We start from the raw sequence: 19,863 nt of genomic DNA, 5'->3' as shown, positions 1-19,863 counted from the left end.
AGGTCATGATCCCAGGGATAGAGGCCTGCATCGGGGTCTCTGCTCAGTGGGGAGCCTGCTTCCTCATCTCTCTCTGTCTGCCTCTCTGCCTACTTGTGATCTCCTGCCAAATAAATAAAATCTTAAAAAAAAAAAAAAAAAGACTCTTAAAATTTGGACTTCCTCCCTAAAATCTACAGAATGGGTCCCTATAATCCTCCTATCCCAAGTCATCACCTTATGTCAGTGATAGAAATCTAACAGTGACATGGTGGGTCCCATTCTAACATCCTCGGATTAAATGGATCTGTGTATTCTAGGCATGAATAGGGAGTCCCCAGTCCCTAACCAAGAAATGACCATGATAATCATGCCTCCCCTAGTAAGCCACAGTCCTACAATAAGAAAGCAGATGATGATACCGAACAAATAATAATTTACCTTATTTTCAAGAAGTGATTCATTTGGCGTTTCTTCAGCCTTGTCATTTTCTTTATCCTCCTCTTCTGAGCCTTCAGTTTCTGCAAGCAAAAATTCCTCAATACTGAGAATACTAAGGATATCTTCCTTCTAACTAGTCAAAGATCCCAGTAAATGCCTGTCAACCTATATTCTGAGGTAGAACAGGCCAGATGCCATCAGTTAATATTTGAGCAATATAAATATTAAGCCAATAATTACAGTCTATTTCAAGTGTAACCTAGATTTAGATTGTATAATCTTACAGTGTGTCTCTGTGGTTTACACCTTCAGTGATCAGAAGGCCGTTTCTCTTCTAAGAAAAGTCAATCTGGATCATTCAGATCAAGACCAATTAGCTACTGTAGTATTTTATTTGCTAAAGCTCCAATCTACTTAGCCAGAAGCAGTTGGAGAACTCAGTGTTCCTGGTGTCTTTAAGCAGCCATTTGTTATATAACACTAACACGCTGAGAAAGTACAAAAAGTTAAATTACCCCAGTTCGTTCAGAGCAAGAATGCTCAAGAGACTAGCTTTCCCAAAATACAGCTGTGGAGAGAAAAGCGTAGTCCTTACCAACTCTCACCAATGAGCATGCCACAGACTCCAGCCAGCTCTAGCATGTACAGAATTCAGTGAGCAGTACCATGACCAATTGTTTTACTCCAGTGTAATGTTAAAATCTGCAGCCATATTGACACTCTATTTCACCATACTGACATACGTTCACAAGTCAACTGCCATTAAGGACAGGCTGCTAATAAATAGCTCTATGCACCAGTTAAAAGTTTAGAACGTCATGTAATTAAAAATGGGCTTTTAGGGACACGTAACAATTCTTGAATTGGGCATATTGTGCCTACCTCTGCCATCTTTCATTAAACATTTTTAACACAAGCAAAAGAGCTCAAATACTGTCTCCTGATAAGCTATGATAGGAACATAAATATGCAATTGGGCCTCAGAGCCATTAAGTCACTCTAAGACTTTTTATATTCAGCAATACTGCTTTAGAATGGGCACAGGCACAGAAAATTCCTAAACATTATAAAATGAGTTAAGACAATCTAAAGTCCTGTAAGAAGGGTGCCTGGCTGGCTCGGTTGGTGGAGCACACAATTCTTCATCTCAGTGTTGCAAGTTCTAGCCCCAAGCTGCGTGTAGACATTACTTTAAAAAAAAAAAAAAAAAGAAAATCCTCTAAGAATCAGTTAGAAGTTAACTGACCTCTATAGAAGTTAATTGACCTCTATAATGGTTTTTATCAAATGACTCACTTTTCCTGTTAACCATGTAATTTAGTGCTTCTAAAATAAATACCCACCATCATACACAAGTATCTCTCTATACCCAAATTTCCAAGTTATCTGTATACTTAGTACTCTGTCAAACTAATTGCTGGTTTATTAACTTTGACAATGAGGCCCATTCTCAAGAATTCTCAAGACAGGTGAATCTATGAAACAAACATTTTACCTTCCTGATTGTAGGAAAAATTGACAAAACATGTATTGTTATTCTGTATTCTTAAATTATCTGGTATCTGTTCCTACGCATACCAGAATGCCAGGTAACATCTAATTTGCCATAAAACCTGAGTTTTATTAAATCAAATTTTTAAATTAAAATTCTTATGATAATCTGAGGAAAATACTGGTTTCCCTTGAGAAATCTATACTACCTTCATGGAAGGGTGAAGAAAAAATGAAGTTAATGAGGAAGCCATTACTTTAAAAAACACTTTCCAACCTAGTAACCTATACCCAGGTATTAATGGGAATGCCCTGATATCCTGCGTGCAGTGATCTGTTAAAATACTTTCCAAGCTTCTTTGAAAATGGAATCTTCTTTGTATCATGCCTATTATCATCCTTTGGAAAAAGGGGAACAGTTTTATATCATTTCTCTGATTTGTAGCCTATTCAAAAGTTAAGGGCATTGAATAGCACAAAGAAGAAAAACTCCTCTTAAAGAAAAAAGACAATCTCTGCTGATTCTCTGGATATTCTAGCACTTAACAGGGTTAAGTCAGTAACACTACAGACTGACCAATATAGTCTGTCTAAGCATGGCCAAGCTCTGTGCCTACAATTTATTTTTTTTTTTTTTAAAGATTTTATTTATTTATTTGAAAGACGGAGATCACAAGTAGGCAGAGAGGCAGGCAGAGAGAGAGAGAGAGGGAAGCAGGCTTCCTGCGGAGCAGGGAGCCCGATGCGGGGCTCGATCCCAGGACCCTGAGATCATGACCCGAGCCAAAGGCAGCAGCCCAAACCACTGAGCCACCCAGGCGCCCCTGTGCCTACAATTTAAAAACTGTTCACTTACCAATCAGACCACTTATCTTTATTAGGGCTATGGATGGCCTAAGAGATGGTAGGAAATGGGATTTTAAGAGAAAACCTCGGCTCCATAGCTCAGGGGTTAGAGCACTGGTGTTGTAAAAGAAAACCTCTGGGGTGCCTGACTGGCTGAGTCAGTAGAGCATGTGACTCTTTCTTTTTATTTATTTATTTGACAAAGAGATCACAAGTAGTCAAAGAGGCAGGCAGAGAGAGGGGGAAGCAGGCTTCCCGCCGACCAGAGCCCAATGTGAGGCTTGATCCCAGGACCCTGAGATCATGACCTGAGCTGAAGGCAGAGGCTTAACCCAGACTGAGCCACCCAGGTGCTCCGAACATGTGACTCTTGATCTCGGGATTGTGGGTTTGAGCCCTGCATTGGGTGTAGAGTTCTTAAAAATAAAATTTAGGCGTGCCTGGATGGCTCAGTCGGTAAGCGTCTACTTTCAGCTCAGGTCATGATCCCGGGCTCCTGAGATCAAGCCTGCTCAACAGGAAGCATCTCCCTCTCCCCCTGCTTACATTCCCTCTCTGTCAAATAAAATCTTTTTTAAAAAATAAGATTTTTTTAAAAAGGAGAGAGAGAGAAAACCAAATGTAAGACGCTTTGCAGGCTAATGCTGCCACATATAGAGGAATAGAGCACAAAGAGTCAAAGTTTAGGCCTTAGAACCAGAGGTTTGGGTTACCTCAGCCCTCCTCTTATTGGCAAATTACTTAAGGTCTTTCTGCCATTTCTTCATTTGTAAAATATGGAAAACTGTACCTTCTTTTGAGTAGCATGGTACCCATGGCACATACTAAAAAAAAATGCAACTGATGATCCCTAGGGCTTTTTTTTTTTTTTTTAAGATTTTATTTATTTATTTGAGAGAGAGACCATGAGAAAGGAGAGGTCAGAGGGAGAAGCAGACTCCCCGAGCAGGGAGCCCGATGTGGGACTCGATCCTGGGACTCCAGAATCATGACCTGAGCCGAAAGGCAGTTGCCCAACCAACTGAGCCACCCAAGTGCCCCACCCCTAGGCTTTTATAAGTACTTTTAAAAGAGTGACCAGAGGGGCACCTGGGTGGCGCAGTTTAACAGTCTGACTTGATTTCAGCTCAGGTTGTGATCCCAGGGTCATGAGATCAAGCCCCTCGTCAGGCTCTGTGCTGAGCAGAGGCTGCTAGTTTCTCCCGGCCTCACTCACTCTCTCTCAAATAAATAAGTCAGTCAGTCAGTCAATCAATCAATAGTGACCAGAAAGTTACTGATAAAAGGTGGGTTAGGGGAGGAGATATAAAGTCACCTTCCTCACTGTGAGGTAGGCTCAGGAAGAACTTACATTCTTATCAGATTTGGTCTGAGTCTAGTACTATGACTTATGGTGTTTGACCCTGAAAAAGTAACATAACCCCCTAAGCCTCTATTTCCTCATGGCTGTAAGTGGAGTAATACTACCTACTACATAGTATTTTGGAATAAAAAATAATGTACGTGGGAGAGCTATAACAATGCTGCTTATGATCCAGTTGAATAGTTTTTGAACTGGAGAACTAGGACCTCTCTACTGTAGCTTGTTATTCAAAGTCCAACTTATAAGAGCCAGCAGAACTTTTTATCTTTAATCACTATCACTAAAGATTAAGACATGGTAGTTTTTTAAAAATTAAAGAATTCAGTTCTGTGCTTTTTCCATAAAGAACTCCTAAAACCCAACAAGCAGCCCAATGGTGCTACCATTTAACCAGTTCACTTCTGGTTACCATGCCTGTGCTGGCTGGAGTGCAACGACATGCACATAGGTAGAATATAGTTTACCAGAATGAGCTGCAAATACTGATAGTGGGTCTTTGAAAATCTAAAACTAAACAGAACCCTTAGTCTGTCAATTACACGAAGTGGTAACCATTAACTGGAATATACCTGTGATTATTAATACCAACATTAGATGAGCCTTACAGACAGCAGAATCCTCAAATTATAGTACAACTCAAGTCAGACGTGCCAATTATGTAATTGCTAATTAGAGGCTTATACATCTTGATGGAATTGAACCAAAATTAGACCAATAATACTATGCAAAGCATCCACACTTTATAATGTTCTAAGTAACAAAAACTTCAGTTTAGCAGCCAAAGCGAGCATGAAATGGGGGGAAAGCAGCAAGAGGGCTAATAGTTAAGATTTTTTGTTATCTTTTGGAGGGGGCTAATTTAAAACGAATGTAAATAAGCCTCAAAACACTTCCTGAAGACTAAAAGTAGAAGAGGGTCACCAGAATTCTTTAACTATGGTTAATGGCCTTCATTTAAATGGCATGCCTGCTTAAGTGTACCAATTCACTGGATTCTACTGCTCTAATCCTGCTTCCTAAAGCAGAGAAGAGGAACCATGTGAACAGTATATTAAATAATCCAGAGGCATGCAAGTGAACATCCATTCAGCATTCTCTGCCAGCCTGGCCCACTGTTTCCCTACCTACCCCACCAGCCCCCATCCACCTCTATTGGCTAGTATGGTACGAGTTACTGATAGCTAGCCAAGTCTCAGAAACCACAGAGAAGCCCTATTTTGCAGTTAGTAAAAAGCGTTAGTTTATAAGCCAGCTGAAGACTTGCTTTTGATTTAACTTGCTCAACTTATCACAATCTTCTTAAACTTTCCCCACTTTCATTTAGCCCTTTCCTAATCCAAAGGCAGACGGAAAATCCTGAATGGAAGGCTGACTTTTACCCATGATTAGTGAGTCAAATCCAGAAATGTACTCCACCCACTGCAGCTCTTGCATATCCCGGTTACCTTCACCCTCTTTCATCTGTTCTTCGCTGTCTTGTGTTTCTTCATTAGCAGCTATCTTAACTTTGTCTTCAGGGGACTTCTCAGTAGCCCCCCGGGCTACCTTGGTCTCAACCCCATCTCCAGCTGCCTCAGACTCTTCTATGGGCAGCTTGGTCTCCTCCTGGCTAGGAACCAACTCTGCCCTGACCTTCTCCTCTAGTCCTGAGCCATCTTTTCTTTCAGTCAGTCCTTCTGCATTAGTCTGTTGTTCAACAGGAGTCTCACCTCCTGCAGCTGACAGTCCATTGACTGAATCATCCTTAGGGAGAACTGTGGCCTCCTGCCCAGGCTTCTCAGACACTTCGGACCCAGCTTCTGCAGCTGAGGCCTCTGCAGCCTCTACTGTCACCTCTGGCGACTCTCCAGTAGGAGGCATTTCTTGCCCTACCAGCTGCTCAAGCACACCCTTTCCTGGCTCATTTTCAGAGGCAGCTACCTGTTCCTTTGGCTCTTCCCCACCCACATCCACTGGCTTTACTGCTGAATCTATAGGCTCTGCTTCTGCCTCCACTGCAGTACCCTGCTTTTCAAGAGTCGTAACAGGCTGCTCTCCTGAGGCTTCTTTTAGCTTCTCCTCTATGCTCACAATTACTTCTCCCTGCTTCTCCTGACCTCCTTTTTCTCTGGATTCTTCTTGGATGTCAGTTCCACAAACTGATTCTCCTTCCCCAGCATCTGGTAATTCCTGTTCTGGCTTCCCAGAAGTGACCTTGGCTTCATTCAGACCTTCTGGTGCTGCTATTTCTTTTGCCTCAGTGGTTTCAGTTAACTGATCTGAAGTGGATTCAACTTTTTCCCGTAGTTCCTCTGCAGGCTCACTTATATCCATGTCTTCTCTTCCACCCTTCTCCATTTCAGTCTCCTGCTCTTTATCAATTTCAGGCTTTACCAGAGACTGGTCTTCTGGTTTTTTTGCTTCTTCTTTTTCTCCCATGGCGTCATAAACCTGTTCTCTCAACTCTTCCCTTGCTTCCTCTACATGGTTAAAGAACATGAAGCATAAACATGTCTTCGAATTTAGTGATTAAGGCATAAATGGAAACTAAAAATACATTCCCTTTAAACCCTCAAACAGCCTGGCTTAAATTTTAGCAGATGGCCTAAAAATTATCTGCCCCCTTGAGAAAAAGCAAAGGGAAAAGTCCCAGATAGCAGAGCAACTTACAGCAAAAGAAACCCAAGCTCCTTAAATGAGATACTGTTTTACTTGAGCATTCTGAATATCAGTTAGGTTAAGAGATGCCAAGCTTTATGCTCTCCTCCAAACATTATAAACCTCCATCTAATATGTAAAACTAACAGCCAAACTCCATTCAGAACTTAAATTTAATTTTCTTAGATACAAAAAATGTAAAAAGACTCCAAAAGCACTGCTGTTAAAATAACTGAGCTGCAGACTTTTAAAAATTTGCATCTAAAATTATTTAAGGTTGTTATGTATTTAAAATATCAATTTAAATAACCACATTTATTGGGGAAATTAACTTTTCCTTTTATAAAACCCTGTCAGTTTCAGTAATTGGCTGTCTCCACTGTAGTCTCCACCAGATGCAGGTATCACCCCAGGCAACTTAGGAGAGACCATCCAGGACAGGGAGAGCCCTAGTCCCATCACTTGTACACAAGAAATATACGTCGCATCTCCTGAACATCACATGCAACTCCACATACCATCTATGTTATCATTATTTTCTACCAGAGATTCGTCTTCTGTTTTTTCTCCTTCCTCCTCTTCCACATGCACACCTTCTAGGGCATTTCCCAACACACCATTCTCCATTCTGGAAGAACAAAAGGAGAAAGCACTGAAGGTATGATGGTTAGAACCTAACAGGTTTTCTAAGACAGAAATTATTTAAGACAGAAATTATAAAAGAAACAGAAAAGCAATCAAGTGTAGAGAATACAAACTTTATTCATGGAAGAAAGGCAGTGATCAAAACTAATATAAATTAAGGCAGTAAAAGCACTTCAAGAAAGAAAAAAGCATACCCTTCATCCCACCACCCAAAAAGCACCAATGACTCTTGTCAAAAGAACAAGATCAATAATATGTATTTGCTTTACCATAGGGCCAAAATATCTCCCAAACTTCACATCTACCCCTATTTCTTTAGTTTGCTTTAAAACATTCTGGCAAGACTTGTGACCAATCAGGATGACCTACAAAATTAGAAAACTTACCAGAACTGAGATTAAATGAACCATATAACATCTGCTAGTTTGTATACCCTTAATATATTTTATTCTGGTTAATAAACTTCAGTGGAAAATATGCAACAACTTTCTAGTAGGGAGGACTACTGGTTTTATTTATGAGACATTTTCATATAGTAGTGTTTTCGAATTATCCTTCATTCAGTCCTTATTTAGGATGACTGTTTTGTGCTTAGAGTGCTTTTAATGTTCTCTCTCTATACTGGACTTTATGGTCCAAAAATAAATTATGATTATTCACTAACAGAAAAGATCTCTGCTTCTAAAGCCCCCAAAAGTCAAAACCCAAGCCTAAGTTTACTCTGTATCAAGTGCCTTCCAAAACTTCCATCAGTATTTTATGTGTCTTCTAAACCCCTTTCTTAGTAAAACCAGTCTCACCCAGCTCATATGAAATCCCAAAGCTAGTAAATAACCTTGACAAACAAAGAAACTTAAGTTTTTAAATAGACCATAATGTGATATAAAACATCCCACTTAAAAACAGTGGTTTGAGGGGCACCCGGGTGGCTCAGTCAGTTACACGGCAGACTACTGATTTCAGCTCAGGCTATGATCTCAGGGTTGTGAGATGGAGCCCCACAATGGGCTCCAACCTCAATGGGGAGTGTCGGCCTTAAGGACTCTCCTCCTCTCCCTCCACCAATTCTCCTCCACTCGCTCTCTCTCAAATAATCTTTAACCAAAAAACAAAAAACAAAAAAACCTGTGGCTTAAAAAACATACCTTGCCAACTCCAGAAGTGATTTTCCATAGAAAAAGAAGGCTTCTCCACACTCATTAGCTGTCTCTCCATACTTCTTACCTCTACAAAGAGAACAAATATCTAAGATCTGAACTGACATCTAGTCTAAAATACTTATTTCTAGTTCTGTAAATTAAAAAATGACATTTCTTCAGTGACACATCATTTTAGGAAACCAATACTCCCCCCTCCTCTTGCTTTCAAGTCAAATTCAAAGGGACTTTAAAAAACAATGTATGGGGCGCGTGGGTGACTTAAGGTTCCAACTCTTGATCTCAGCTCAGGTCTTCATCTCAGGGCCATCAGTTCATCAGCCCCACACTGCGTGGGGTACCTGGTTGGCTGAGTCATCTGCCTTCAGCTCAGGTCATGATCTCAGGGTCCTGGGATTGAGCCCTATATCAGGTTCTGCCCTAAGCAGGAAATCTGCTTGTCCTCTCCCTCTGCCCCTCCTCCCACTCGTTCTCTCTCTCTCTCTCTCTCTCTCTCTCAAATAAATAAATAAATAAAAACAAGGGGCACCTAGGTGGCTGCCTATGGCTCAGGTCATGATCCCAGGGGTCATGGAGGATGGGATGGAGCCCCACACCCAGCTCTCTGCTCAGCAGGAGCCTGCCTCCCCTCTCCCTACTGCTCTGCCTACACTTGAATGCTCTCAGTCAATAAATAAAACCTTTTAAAAAAAATGAACAAGCAAACATAGCGCCACATTAGGCTCCAAGCTGAACACGAAGCCGACTTAAAAAAAAAAAAAAAGTGCGTGTGTGCACCCACACATGTACGAAATTAATATATTGCCTGGTCTTTCTCTCTGTATGTATGTTTCAAGTGACATCAACCTGCTGCAGTTATAGTATATAATCTGAGAGCCAAATGGGTATATCATCAGGGCACATGGGTGGCTCAGTCATGAAACCTCTGCCGCCTTTGGCTCAGGTCATGATCCCTGCATCCCGGGATCACCCTACATGGGGCTCCCTGCTCAGCAGGGGCTCTGCCTCTCCCTCTGTCTCCTCTGCCTGCTGCTCCCCCTGTTGTGCTCCCAGCAACAGGCTCCCTGCTTGGCGGGAAGCCTGCTTCTCTCTCCCACTTCCCCTGCTTGTGTTCCCTCTCTCACTGTCTCTCTCTCTCTCAAATAAATATATCTTTGTTTTTTTTTTAATATATCTTTAAAAAAAAAAGAAAAAAAAAAGGGAAGTGTCAGTATGGGACAGAATGAACAGTTAAAGGACTTCTGGCAGAGCCTTAAAGAATGAATAAGGTATATGGAAAGACATCATGTTATTAGAGATAGGAGCTTATTCTCTGGAGTCAGATTGCCTGGGTTCAAATCCCACCTCTAGACCTTAATTGACTAGCTGTAGAAACCTTAGACTCAGTGCCTTAGTTTTCTCATCTATAAACAGAAATGTTGAGAACTGTTCAAAGATCTAAGAATTGATTTAATAATGCCTATAAAAGTATTTAAAACAACGCTTAGAAATATAAATAGCACTATACGTAAGTTTTAGCTATTAATACCTAGACAGGGAAGAGGGAAAGGAAAACAAATCACAAGTGTGATAAATGAAAAGGAGGAGGTACTTTACATAGAGTAAGGAGACTAGTTTTCATGAAGGAAGGACTAGCAGAAGTCACTCAAAGTCAGGGACGCCTGGGTGGCTCAGTTGGTTGGGTGACTGCCTCTGGCTCAGGTCATGATCCTAGAGTCCCGGGATCGAGTCCCGCATCAGGCTCCCCACTTAGCAGGGAGTCTGCTTCTCTCGCAGACCCTCCCACTTCTCATGCTTTCCTCTCTCTCATTCTCTCTCTCAAATAAAATCTTTAAAAAAAAGTCAGGCCACCTAATGGCCTTTACAGCCTAGGGAGAGTAACTAGAGAAACTAATCACAAAGTATTATGAGGGTCATGTTTAAGTATAATCTACCAGGGGGGCGCCTGAGTGGCTCAGTAGGTTAAAGACTCTGCCTTCAGCTCAGGTCATGATCCCGGGGTCCTGGAAAGGAGTACCAGGCTCTCTGCTCGGTGGGGGAACCTGCTTCCTCCTCTCTCTGCCTGCTTCTCTGGCTACTTGTGATCTCTGTCTGTTAAATTAAAAAAATCTTAAAAAAAAAAACGTATAATCTACTAGATTAGAATACTGCATGTCAAATTTTCCCCCTAAATATCCTTAAAGGCAGGAGAGTGAAAATACTGATCTCTAGATTATCTGGTAAGAAAATAAGCTAAGGGGGCGCCTGGGTGGCTCAGTGGGTTAAAGCCTCTGCTTTCGGCTCAGGTCATGATCCCAGGGTCCTGGGATCGAGCCCCACCATCGGGCTCTCTGCTCAGCAGGGAGCCTGCTTCCTCCTCTCTCTGAATGCCTCTCTGCCTACTTGTGATCTCTGTCTGTCAAATAAATAAATAAAATCTTTAAAAAAAAAAAAGTAAGCTAAGAAGGATGTTTATTTGTGCTTGTTTTTTAAAACTTCAATTTCAGCAGTTTACACTGTAAATTAATCATACGTTTTTATTATAAAAATACCAACTTAGCATCAGATCAAATTTGCCCCCTACTCATAACATACCACAGGATATCAGAGCCTCAGTTCCTCTGGCCCAGATGATGACAAACTAAGAAGCCAGAGCTCAGGAATTAAACGAGATTAACGCAGACATCCAGGAATAAGATTCTAATCTACATGTTGGGAAAGGGAGTGAGGCTAGAAGAATGAATTGACAGCACCCTGACTGACTGAATAAGAAGGAATGAAGAACTAGAAGCTTTTAATCATGGTGAACCTGAAATCTAGTTTTACTAATAAGCATTTCTTTTTTAAGATTATTTATTTATTTGACAGACAGAGATCACAAGTAGGCAGAGAGGCAGGCAGAGAGAGAGGAGGAAGCAGGCTCCCCGCAGAGCAGAGAGCCCGATGTGGGGCTCGATCCCAGAACCCTGGGACCATGACCTGAGCTGAAGGCAGAGGCTTAACCCACTGAGCCACCCAGGCGCCCACTAATAAGCATTTCTTATAAAAGGGATTTCTTCAGGGGCACCTGGGTGGTTCAGTCACTAAGCAGCTACCTTCAGCTCAGGTCATGATCCCAGGATCCTGGGATCGAGTCCCCCATCAGGCTCCCTGCTCAGTGGAGAGCCTGCTTCTCCCTCTTCCTCTGCCTGCCTCTTTGCCTACTTGTGATCTCTGTCAAATAAATAAATAAAAATCTTAAAAAAAAAAAAAAAAAAAAAAAAGATGTGCTAACAGTCAGCATTAGTGCTAGGGTGGCCAACCATCTTGGCTTGCTTGGGACTTTCAGGAGTTTCTCCAGACATAGAGCTTCCAGTGTTAAAATTAGAAAAGTTCCAGAACAGGGGCACCTGGGCGCGCTCAGTCAGTCAAGGTACAACCATTGATCTCAGGTCAGGTCTTGATCTCCTGGTTGTGAGTTTGAGCCCCATGCTGGGCTCCATGCTGGGCTCCACGCTGGGCGTAGGGCCTACTAAAAAAAGTACCAGAACAAAGTAAGATGGGTTGGTCACTCCAATTAATGGTGACTGGGAAACAAACTACCTTACTCAGGGAAAAAAAATGAAAGAGATTGCTCAGTAATATTCAAGTCTTATTGTTAGTGATGGAAATACACATGTACATGAAAAATATCAAATTTTTTAAAACTCCGTCCCCACCAAGACAACCTTTTAACAAACACAATGTAGCACAACCTAGCAAAACACAGTACTTACAAAAGACTAGCTGCTTCCTGGAATGCATTGACAGCTGCTGGAATATCCCCCATCACCAGATGTTTCTGTCCTAAACCCAACAGTTTCTTAGCTTCATTATCCACATCCAGACTGCAAGAAAAAAATATTTCAAATGTCAAATACTTAAAATCAACATATTCTGAATACCTGTTACATTTAAACCATTGTACTTTAACTTCTTTAAACCTTTGAGCACACTCTCCAGCAAGCTTAGCCAACTCACTTTATCACTATAAAAGCAAAAGAAATCATAAAGCAACATTCAAGAGCTTATATCGTATGCTACTATAAATATTTGCAAGTAACAAACAAAAAAAAAATCATGAAAGAACCATATATTACACACAGCAGGTTGTACTGCTTCTAAGAAAAATACATCAAGAAACATTTAGGGGGGCGCCTGGGTGGCTCAGTGGGTTGGGCCGCTGCCTTCGGCTCGGTTCATGATCTCAGGGTCCTGGGATCGAGCCCCGCATCGGGCTCTCTGATCCACAGGGAGCCTGCTTCTCTCTCTCTCTCTCTCTCTGCCTGCCTCTCTGCCTACTTGTGATCTCTGTCAAATAAATAAATAAAATCTTTTAAAAAAAAAGAAAAAAGAAAAAAGAAACATTTAGGTAGGGGCACCTGGGAGGCTTAGTGGGTTAAATCCTCTGCCTTCAGCTCAGGTCATGATCCCACAGTCCTGGGATTGAGCCCCATATAGGGCTCTCTGCTCAGCGGGGGGCCTGCTTCTCTCTCTCTGCTTGCCTTTCTGCCTACTTGTGATCTCTATCAAAGAAATAAATAAAGTCTTAAAAAAAAGAAAGGATAAAAAAAGAAACATTTAGGTAGACAGCAAAGACAGTGATCTCAATATCAAGACAATGTGGAACTGACATAAACACAAATAGATGAAATGGAACAGAGTAGAAAAACAGAATAGAAAAACAGATCCACACATACGACCACTTGAAATTTTGACAAAGGTACCAAGACAATTCAATGAAGAAAGAATGATCTCCTGAACAACTGGTGCAGGAATAACTGGATATCCACTTGCAAAAAAGTAAATCTCAACCTTATCATCACGGCACATACAAAAATTAACTTCAAATGAATTACAGACTTTAATATTTATTTATGTTTCTTTGTTTGTCAGAGAGAGAGAAAAATGAGGAAGAGAGCACAAGCAAGGAAGCAGGGGGATCCAGGAGGGAGAGAGGGTGAAGCAGGCTCCTCACGGAGCAAGGAGCTCAATACAGGCCTCCATCCCAGGACCCTGGGATTATGACCTGAGCCAAAGACGCACTTAACCAACTAAGCCACCCAGGCATTCCTGGAGTATAGACTCTCTAAATGTAAGATTGAAAACCATAGGGGCGCTTGGGTGGCTCAGTGGATTAAAGCCTCTGCCTTCGGCTCAGGTCATGATCTCAGGGTCCTGGGATCGAGCCCCACATAGAGCTCTCTGCTCGGCAGGGAGCCTGCTTCCTCCTCTCTCTCTCTGCCTGCCTCTCTGCCTACTTGTGATCTCTGTCAAATAAATAAATAAAATCTTTTTTAAAAATAAAAATAAAAACAGTGATTGTCAACCTAAGTGAACTTAGGAATTATCAGGAAGTTTTTTCTAAAAAACACACAAGCCTGAATTCTATCTTAACAAATAAAATCTCTAGGGATGCAACCCATAAATCTACCTTTTGAATAAGCATCCAAATAGTTCGGACAACCATTTAAGCTTACCTCTGGTTAAGAACCACAGTCATATCAAGACAAGGAAGTTTATGTAGAAGTAGATGTGGGCCCAATATAAAATTTAAAACTTTTAAACTAGAATAACAGGGACGCCTGGGTGGCTCAGTTGGTTAAGCAGCTGCCTTCGGCTCAGGTCATGATCCCAGCGTCCTGGGATCGAGTCCCACAACGGGCTCCTTGCTCAGCAGGGAGCCTGCTTCTCCCTCTGCCTGCCATTCTGTCTGCCTGTGCTCGCTCTCTCCCCCTCTCTCTCTTTGATAAACTAGAATAACATAAAATTGAAAGTGGCAACCTTCTAAAATAGAGATCTAAGTCAGTAGAAGTATTCAAAGAAAGAACAGGTTAGCATTTGCCAGGCATGTAATAAGTAAGGAGCAGAACTAACTTTCAAGTCTAGTATTTTAATCAAATGTGAAAAACCTGAAGACATCATTATCAGGATTCCACACTTTATCAAACAAATAAGATCTTTAATAAATAAAAGTAATATTGCCCTTAAATTATATAGTTCTTAGTTTATGTTCCAGACATAAATCTAACTGTACTCTGTAAATAATCTTACCTCTCAACTTTATTTGCAGAGGTAGAAGGAGCAGGAGCATCTTCTTCAATCCTGTAATGAAAAATTAAGGGGAAAAAATTAAAAACGAAGGCTACTTTAAGCATGGAAATTAAATAAAGAAAAATATAAACCCCTAAGATCTTAAAAATACTGATTTACCTACATAATCAAATGTTATCTTCATTCATTCAAATATCTGTTAAATGCCTATTTGTTAGGCAAAAGATACATAGTACAGTGAACAAGACAGTTACATCCTAGTTTTGAGTTTATGATCAGGTGGAAAAGAGTGAGGTATGTTATAATGCAGCATGTGCATTCCTTAAAAACCTCACATTCCATTAAACTCATTAAAAATAACGTTTCTCTTTTTTTAATTAACATATAATGCATTATTTGCCCCAGGGGTACAGGTCTGTGAATCAGGCTTACACATTTCACAGCACTCACCATAGCACATACCCTCCCCAGTGTCCATAACCCAGCCACCCTATCCCACCCCCCAGCAACCCTCAGTTTATTTCATGAGATTAAGAGTCTCTTATGGTTTGTCTCCCTCCTAATCCCACCCTGTTTCATTTTTTCCCTCCCTTCCCCCCCATGACCTCCCACCCTGCTTCTCAAATTCCTCGTATCAGAGAGATCATATAATTATCATCCTCTGACTTATAGAAATAATATTTGTTCTTAAAGAAAAAAAGAGGGGCGCCTGGGTGGCTCAGTGGGTTAAAGCCTCTGCCTTCGGCTCAGGTCACAATACCAGGGTCCTCGGATCGAGCCCTGCATCGTGCTCTCTGCTCAGCAGGGAGCCTGCTTCCCTTCCTCTCTCTCTGCCTGCTTCTCTGCCTACTTGTGATCTCTGTCAAATAAATAAATAAATAAAATCTTTTTAAAAAAGAAAAACTTCCAAGAACATTCAGTTTTGAAGTTTTGGTGGGGGGGGGGGGCACCTGGGTGGCTCAGTGGGTTAAGCCTCTGCCTTCAGCTCAGATCATGATCTCAGGGTCCTGGGATCGAGCCCCACATCGGGCCCTCCTCTCTGCCTACTTGTGATCTATCAAATAAATAAATAAAATCTTTAAAAATCGTTAAAAAAAGTTTTTTTTTTAAAGTGGGTTTTTTTCTTTTAAGATTTTATTTATTTATTTGACAGTGATCACAAGTAGGCAGAGAGACAGGCAGAGAGAGGGGGGGAAGCAGGCTTCCTGCTCAGCAGAGAGCCCGATGCAGTGCTCGATTCCAGGACCCTAGGATCATGACCTGAGCTGAAGGCAGAGGCTTTAACCTACTGAGCCACTCAGGCGCCCCCAGAAGTGGGTTTTTTTTTTTTTTAAGATTTTAATTATTTATTTGACAAAAGACTCAGTGAGAGAGGAACACAAGCAGGGGGAGTGGGAGGGGGAGAAGCAGGCTTCCCGTTGAGATGGGAGCCTGATGAGGGGCTCGATCCTAGCACCCTGGAATCATGACCTGAGCCAAAGGCAGACGCTTCACCATCTGAGCCACCCAGGCAACCCATGAAAAGTGTTTTTATTTATTTGACAGACAGAGATCACAAGTAGGCAGAGAGGCAGGCAGAGAGAGAGAGGAGGAAACAGGCTCCCTATGGAGTAGAGAGCCCGATGTGGGGGCTCGATCCCAGGACCCTGGCATCATGACCTGAGCTGAAGGCAGAGGCTTTAACCCACTGAGCCACCCAAGCGCCCCCATGAAGTTTTAATAAATATCTTTAAAACATTTCAAGGGCACCTGGGTGGTTCAGTCAGTTAAGCGTCTGCCTTTGGCTCAGGTCAAGATCCCAGAATCCTGGGACTGAATCCCAAACTGGGCTCCCTGTTCAGCAGGGAGTCCATTTCTCTGCCCCTCCCCTGGCTGTGCTTTCTCTCTCTCTCTCTCAAATAAAAAAAAAAAAACTTAAAAAAAATAATTGCATAGTTGTGTTTACTGAAAACACCTAGAAATACTGACCAAATCAGCCGCAATGAGTACCCTACCCCTGAATACCTAGGGGGTACCAAAAATCCGTCTCTCACTAAAAGGAACCAAGACTCCATTGAAAAATAATAGATTCTAAGCTTGGGCAGGGGAAGTACAAAGGTGAGTTTGGCTTTCATGTCAGAAAGCAAGGACTATCTAATATGACTTAGAGACATATATACTTATTGTCATTCAAAAAGAATTATAAATCAAATAGAAGGAATCCAGGGAAAGGCAGAATATGTGTATCCTTTTTTGCAACTTTTCTATAAATTTAACATGTTTCATAATAATGTACAAAAACATTACCAAAGCACACTCAAGAGACAGCCTAAATAAAATCCCACTAATCAAAAGAAGTGTCAATTGAGGGGTGTCTGGGTGGCTCAGATGGTTGAGCATCTGCCTTCAGCTCGGGTCACGATCTCCAGGTCCTGGGATCAAACCCCATGTCAGGCTCCCAGTTCGGCAGGGAGTCTGCTTCTCCCTCTCCCACTGCCTGTGTTCGTTCTCTCTCTCTCTCTCTCTCTCTCCAATAAAAAAATTTTTTTTAAAAGTGTTAATCTGAGCATCAACAAAAATAATAGCTACAATAGACTGAAAACTTCAAATATATTTAAATCAATGAGTTCTCAATGATATAAACAAAAACAAAGAACTCATCTTTGGAGAATGGTAGGAAACCACTGCACGATTTTGAAAATTGGTAAATAGAGGTGCCTGGGGGCGCCTGGGTGGCTCAGTGGGTTAAAGCCTCTGCCTTCGGCTCAGGTCAGGATCCCAGGGTCTTGGGATCGAGCCCCACATCGGGCTCTCTGCTCAGCGGGGACCCTGCTTCCTTTTCTCGTTCTCTGCCTGCCTCTCTGCCTACTTGTAATCTCTGTCAAATAAATAAATAAATAAAATCTTAAAAAAAAAAAAATAGGGGGGGCGCCTGGGTGGCTCAGTGGGTTGGGCCGCTGCCTTCGGCTCAGGTCATGATCTCAGGGTCCTGGGATCGAGTTCCGAATCGGGCTCTCTGCTCAGCAGGGAGCCTGCTTCCCCCTCTCTCTCTCTCTGCCTGCCTCTCCGTCTACTTATGATTTCTCTCTGTCAAATAAATAAATAAAATCTTTAAAAAAAATAATAGGGGTGCCTGGGTGGCTCAGTCAGTTGAGCAATGGCCTCTTGATTTTGGCTAGGGTCATGATCTCAGGGTCAAGCAGGCTCCAGGCTCATCAGGGAGTCTGCTTCTGATTCTCTCACTCTCTCTCTCTGCCTTTGTCCCTCCCACCAGTGGCGCCCTCTCTAAAATACATCTTTTCTAAAAATATTTAAAAACTGGTAAATAAGGGCGCCTGGGTGGCTCAGTGGATTAAGCCGCTGCCTTCGGCTCGGGTCATGATCTCGGAGTCCTGGGATCGAGTCCCGCATCGGGCTCTCTGCTCAGCGGAGAGCCTGCTTCCCTCTCTCTCTCTCTGCCTGCCTCTCCATCTACTTGTGATTTCTCTCTGTCAAATAAATAAATAAAAATCTTTAAAAAAAAAACTGGTAAATAAGAAAAATTTACAATACACTTGTATTTGCTACTTCTTTATAATACAGTTATACTGTAGGTTTTAGACAAGTTTTAAGACATGGTTGATTTCAGTTACTATTTGGGAATTTTATAGACTGATCCCATGCACTTAGTATTCATTTAAATCCTTGGCATTGGGGGGGGGGCTCTACACTTGGCGGGGAGTCTTCTTCCTCTCCCTCTGCCTCCCACTCAGGTCATTATCTCATGGTCCTGGAATAGAGACCCAGTGGTGCTCTCTGTTTGGCAAGGAGTCTGCTTCTCCCTCTGCCTCACACTTGTGCTCTCACTCTCTCTCTCAAATGAATAAGTAAAATCTTAAAAAAAAAAAAAACCTTAATCGGGGTGTCTGGGTGGCTCAGTAGGTTAAAGCCTCTGCTTTCGGCTTGGGTCCCAGGGTCCTGGGATCAAGGCCTGCATCAGGCTCTCTGCTCAGCAGGGAGCCTGCTTTCCCCTCTCTCTCTGCCTGCCTCTCTCCCTAGTTGTGATCTCTGGCAAATAAAATCTTTTTTTTTTTTTAAAGATTTTATCTATTTACTTGAGAGAGAGACAGTGAGAGAGAGCATGAATGGGGAGAAGGTCAGAGAGGGAAGCAGACTCCCCATGGAGCTGGGAGTCCGATGCGGGACTCGATCCCGGGACTCCAGGATCATGACCTGAGCCGAAGGCAGTCGTCCAACCAACTGAGCCACCCAGGCGTCCCTCTGGCAAATAAAATCTTAAAAAAAAATCCTTAATCAGAGAGAGACAAATATCATATGATCTCACTGATATGAGGAATTTGAGAAACAAGACAGAGGACCATAGGGGAAGGGAAGGGAAAATGAAACAAGACAAAACCAGAGAGGGAGACAAACCATAAGAGACTCAATCTCAGGAAACAAACTGAAGACTGCTGGAGTGGAAGCCGGTGGGAGGGATGCGGTGGCTGGGAAATGGACACTGGGGAGGGTATGTGCTATGGTGAGTGTTGTGAATTGTGTAAGACTGATGAATCACAGACCTGTACCCCTGAAACAAATAATATTATATGTTAATTTAAAAAAAAATCCTTGGGATGCCTGGGTGGCTTAATCAGTTAAGCTGCTGCCTTCAGCTCAGATCCAGGCTCTTGGGATAAAGTCCGAGTTGGGCTTCTTGCTCATCGAGGAGCCAGCTTCTCTCTCTGCCTTTGCCTGCCATTCTGCCTGCTCATGCTCTGTCTCTCTCTCTGACAAATCAATCAATCAATCAATCCCTGGCATTTTTATCTGCTCTATCATCACTTTTAACATATATCCCAAAAGTATTACCCAGATAAGGACATATATCATTTAAAAATGTACTCCTAAAGCACGCCAGATCTCAAATGAAAGCTGGGAATGCTGTTAAGTAATGAAATGGAGAAGGGCACCTGGGTGGCCTAGCTGGTTACGTGTCTGACTCTTGATTTCAGCTCAGGTCTGGATCTCAGGGTTTTGAGTTCAAGCTCTGCACTGGGCTCCACAATGGGCACAAAGTCTACTTAAAGAAACAAAACTGGTGAAATGGAGAAAAGTACACTGGGGAAAGAGGCAACCTTCCTAGTATTACTCAGAATTGGAATACATACTGCAAGAAAACTAGAAGTATGAGAACAGAAGTTATAGAAGAAAGAAGGGCTCCCCTGAGTAGACAATTATTGAAAACTCTCCAAAAGGTTAAAAACAACACAAACGGAATGGAAACTATTACAAAAC

At 42.1% G+C, this 19,863-nt stretch overlaps 1 protein-coding gene across 2 annotated transcripts in view; it reads right to left on the bottom strand.

The window, feature by feature from the left end:
* NASP (nuclear autoantigenic sperm protein) overlaps window positions 1–19,863 on the bottom strand; it is a 42,563-nt gene that overhangs the window by 4,652 nt on the left and 18,048 nt on the right. Inside the window, exons 2-7 of one of the 2 annotated variants that reach the window (XM_082687251.1) lie at window positions 14,611–14,661; window positions 12,294–12,404; window positions 8,548–8,628; window positions 7,276–7,385; window positions 5,566–6,579; window positions 421–500 (exon numbers count right to left, since the gene is read on the bottom strand). In XM_082687251.1, coding sequence (XP_082543377.1) covers window positions 421–500; window positions 5,566–6,579; window positions 7,276–7,385; window positions 8,548–8,628; window positions 12,294–12,404; window positions 14,611–14,661 — 1,447 coding nt within the window. The remainder of the gene's footprint in view (window positions 1–420; window positions 501–5,565; window positions 6,580–7,275; window positions 7,386–8,547; window positions 8,629–12,293; window positions 12,405–14,610; window positions 14,662–19,863) is intronic. The other variant, XM_082687252.1, reaches the window with a different exon arrangement.

The sequence above is a fragment of the Mustela nivalis genome, assembly GCF_964662115.1.
Source record: "Mustela nivalis genome assembly, chromosome: 10".
Taxonomy (NCBI): Eukaryota; Metazoa; Chordata; class Mammalia; order Carnivora; family Mustelidae; genus Mustela; species Mustela nivalis.
The sequence above is the reverse complement of the archived record's forward strand: the minus strand, read 5'-3'. Positions and strand labels throughout refer to the sequence as shown.